The following is a 3,883-nucleotide window of genomic DNA, read 5'->3' on the forward strand; positions in this document are numbered from 1 at the left end:
AAAAAAAGTCATTGGACCCTTCACATGCTTGTAGTTTGAATTCTCTCCGTCAGATAAGTATGACTGGGTATCAGGACCATAACAATAGGAATGTATGCAGTTATGACTTATAATGCAAACCAATTTAATCAAACCAAACAAATAGGCTGGAAAAAACCCATCCCAGTACAGAGCCCTGTGGTGCACCATTATTGACCTGTGTTTTTATGACTTAAAGCTGTTGATGCACATGGTTTCCTCATTTACTTTCCTCTTTTACTTGTATTGTTTACAGGTCAGAGTCCTATTGATTTCATCTTTAGATTCATGGTGCAATCTCAGGGCCCCTTAGGAGGATTTGAACTCGTGGAAAATCGTCCAACAGCTGGTAAAAAAGAACTCTTTTTCTTTGCTTTTGAGCCAGTTCTCCTTCTTTGAGTCATTCAGTTTGACCAGATTTTGTTTCCTTCAAAGGCAGTAACACCAGTCTGGAGGTGACTCTACTTGAGGCTGACTCCACCACAGTGACTGAAGTCACTTTGGTCGAATCCTCAGGGTCAGGACAGGTTAACGGACTTGTGGAGGCTCAGGGTGGAGGGCAATACTTGGTCCACTTTGACAAGATCCCATCAGTTGAGTTTGTGGTATTAGTGAAAGGACAGAGTACCAACAGTACAACTTCTAGAGCATCCTCAGTGGCATTCCAGAGACAGTCTACAACCAGCCTGAGAGCCTCTACACTAACTGTTACTGTGGTAAGAAAAAAGCAGCTATCAAAACCATTTTAACTCTAATTAAGAATGTTTATTGGTATTAATTTTGTTTTGTTTTCAGTCTGATACAGGAAGTGTCTTAGAGCCTGGAACTCCACTCCTCGTTCCCTTTTCTGTAACGACCACTGGTGATGGAGGAAACTTTGTAATCAAAGCTACCAATAACCAAGGATTTAATTTAACCTTTCCATCCAATTTAACCCTGGAAAGTGGAGGTAGTGCCAACGGTACAGCCAGTATCACAGCACCCTCTACCTCCCAGTCTGGTACTGGTGTCACACTGACCATAGAGGCTGAAGCTCCAGGAGGTGCAGACACCAACTATGGTGTGCTGCGTCTCACTGTTCTTCCAAAGGTCCAGATGAGACAGAAGATTACATTTCTATACATTTGATATATTTTTATGTGTGTTTATTCTATTTTAATCATTTTCTTCCACTTTCAGGTGACAGATTTTTCTCCTGTATTTTGCCAGCTGGTTAGTCTCCAATCCAACTGCAGTGACAACTGCAACCAGTCTATGTGGGAGCTCTCTGTGGAAGTGACTGATGGAGAAAATGGGACTGGGATAGATCGCATCAGTCTCAGAGAAGGCAGCGGCATCTTAAACTCCAATATGACAACAGCCAATGGGAGTGTGACGCTGGTATCGTACAACGCATCCTGCTGCTCGCCTAACGTGCAGATAGTGGTTGTAGATCGAGTGGGTAATGTGGATGTCTGCAGTTATTCTGTTACTCCAAGAGTCAGTGCAACTGTCAGTCCAGCTTTTGGTTCAACTGTCAGTCCGACTGTCGCCTCAACTGCCCAGCCAAGTTCCTCAACAACAACTTCACCATCCAGAGCTGCTCAGCCCTCTCTTCTTTGCTTTAACGTCATGATTTTAGGGCTTATCCTGGGCTGTAAGATCAGATAATCTTTTTCCACTGTCAAGTGTTGTGATGGTGTAGAAAATCACCCACAGGATGTTAACAATCAGTCAGGTCTTACATAAAAGTGACAGTTTTCAAACTACAGCTAAGGAATTTGTTAGATAATTACTCCATTACTGCATTCAAGCAAGAAAGACATGAATTATTAAATTCCACAAAAACACCTAACACTATATACAATGAAACACACAAGCACTTGAACAGCCTTTAGAAATCATGTATGGACCTGACATTTTCCTCTTGGGTGCATGTCCACTGTGACAGACATCATCTTAAAAAAAACAAAAACAAACTGGAAATCAAATTGCACGATTCTTTTAAGTAATCTGTTTGTATTCTAATGCTATAAATAGGTATTTGAACACCTGTCTATCAGCTAAAATTCTGACCCTCAAAGACCTGTTGGTTTAAAAAGTCCACCTCCACTTTGCTAATTATCCTAAATCAGATGCACCTGTTTGAGGTCGTTAGCTGCATAAAGACACCTGTCCACCCCATCCAATCAGAACGACAACAACTACTAACATGACTAAGACCAAAGACAGCCAGCGAGGCAAAGTGGGCCCTACATGGTTTAAAAGAGGGCAGAAAATGAGGTCCCTGAATGAGTTTGTCTGCAGTTTCCGTGGTGGCTCCATCAGAGTGTTCAAATACTTTTTTGTCTCACTGTAATATCTATCAGGAGTTAAAAATAATAGTGAGCAAATGTATGTTTAAAACATTCACAAGGTAAATCAAATCTAAGGTTTCTTATATGGGATTCTATTCTGATCTTTGTTTTATTCAATGCATTTTGATATTTTCACTATTTTTGATTTATTGTCTTTTTTTTCTTGACATGAACGAACTTTACTAGTTGATTAAAATACTTTATTCCTACATCTGCATACAGTTTGTTGTAGTTCTAAAACCAATCTAGAATATGTTGCTACTTTTGCTCTCTAAAGGTTTTACAGCAGAAGACATAAAGTTTGGCAAAATTATAACAATTCATGATGGAAGTGTATGTATTTTTTTTCATTGAATTATTTTTTCTAATTATGTACATTATTTGAAATCTGGTGATTTGCTTTACTTGATTAATATATTTTATTTTAAAACAATGTATTGGGTACAACAAATATTTTCTTAAAACAATGTATGAAGTATATCTGCTGCTACTGCTGATTTGTGTGTGTTCTGATAAATAAAAAGAGGTGGCGGTACAAGTATCAAATCTCATTCCACGAATAAAAGTAATGAGAAATCTTCATCCTGAAACTGGCCCGCAAAAAAAAAAAAACAATTTTAACCCCTAAAACCTATTGATGAAAATGTGTTTAAGGAGCATAAACATACAGTATATTAACTCACTGGGTTCCATTTTTAGAGTCTTTGCTATGTCTCGGCCGGGATTTGAATTCACATCCTTCAAATCTCAGGGCAGGCACTCTACCACAATGTCACTGAGCTGGCAGGCAGGTTCCCTCCACGGCACTGGTGGCGGCGTAGGAGGGGTTCCGGCTCCTGCTGCCCCAGCGGGGAATCTTGGTGTGGGGATGGTCAGGCACACTCCCTCTTTGTACATTCCCTCATCATCCTCCTCAGCAGAACATAAACACTCACCTGAGCACAGGTGTCAGCCCACCTAGTATACGCCACAGAATGAAAGGCCTTATTTGTGTGGGTTTATATGCATAAGTGTGTGTGTAGACAGGCCCTACCCATTCCAGATTGCTATTTATACCTGACTGTTTTATGATATTACTTCCTTCTGTTACAATTTTCTGCTTTCTGTAAACTCTCTTTTACATTGTAAAAATTTTATTGTGTTATCATTCATATTCTTGAAAAACAGCCTAGAATTCATTAATTCCTCAAAGGTGTATAAACTTATGAGCACATGATAGAGCACAACCATGTGTCCTCTATCATGAAAAAAATGGTACAAGAAAATGTTCAAAACACACAAAAAAAAGGTTTTTATTGGAGTGGGTCTTTAAAGGTCGGAGACCTTTGAACTTAAGTTACAAACATTTAAACATAATAGTTTTTATTCTTACTATAAGCCAATTGTTTTGACCCTTCCTTTAATAACCACCCGTAAGTTTTCCGAGCCTGCTGAATACCTTTCTGGACCACAGGCTTGTTGGAACCTATCCCAGCTACTGTTTGACAAAGGTACACTCCAGGCAGGTTGCCAGTCTGTAGTAGGTCCCT

The 3,883-nt window shown here is 39.6% G+C and overlaps 1 protein-coding gene across 1 annotated transcript; it reads left to right on the forward strand.

Moving 5' to 3' along the window:
• The first annotated feature begins 304 nt into the window (after nucleotides 1-304).
• LOC118599638 lies at nucleotides 305-3,379 on the forward strand. Its single transcript, XM_036215255.1, has 4 exons — nucleotides 305-367; nucleotides 454-734; nucleotides 814-1,107; nucleotides 1,198-3,379. Exons 1-4 carry the CDS (start codon nucleotides 307-309, stop codon nucleotides 1,666-1,668), a joined length of 1,107 nt encoding a protein of 368 aa, XP_036071148.1. The 5' UTR covers nucleotides 305-306; the 3' UTR covers nucleotides 1,669-3,379.
• The last annotated feature ends 504 nt before the right edge of the window (nucleotides 3,380-3,883 follow it).

This window comes from Oryzias melastigma, linkage group LG14 (genome assembly GCF_002922805.2).
Source record: "Oryzias melastigma strain HK-1 linkage group LG14, ASM292280v2, whole genome shotgun sequence".
NCBI lineage: Eukaryota > Metazoa > Chordata > Actinopteri > Beloniformes > Adrianichthyidae > Oryzias > Oryzias melastigma.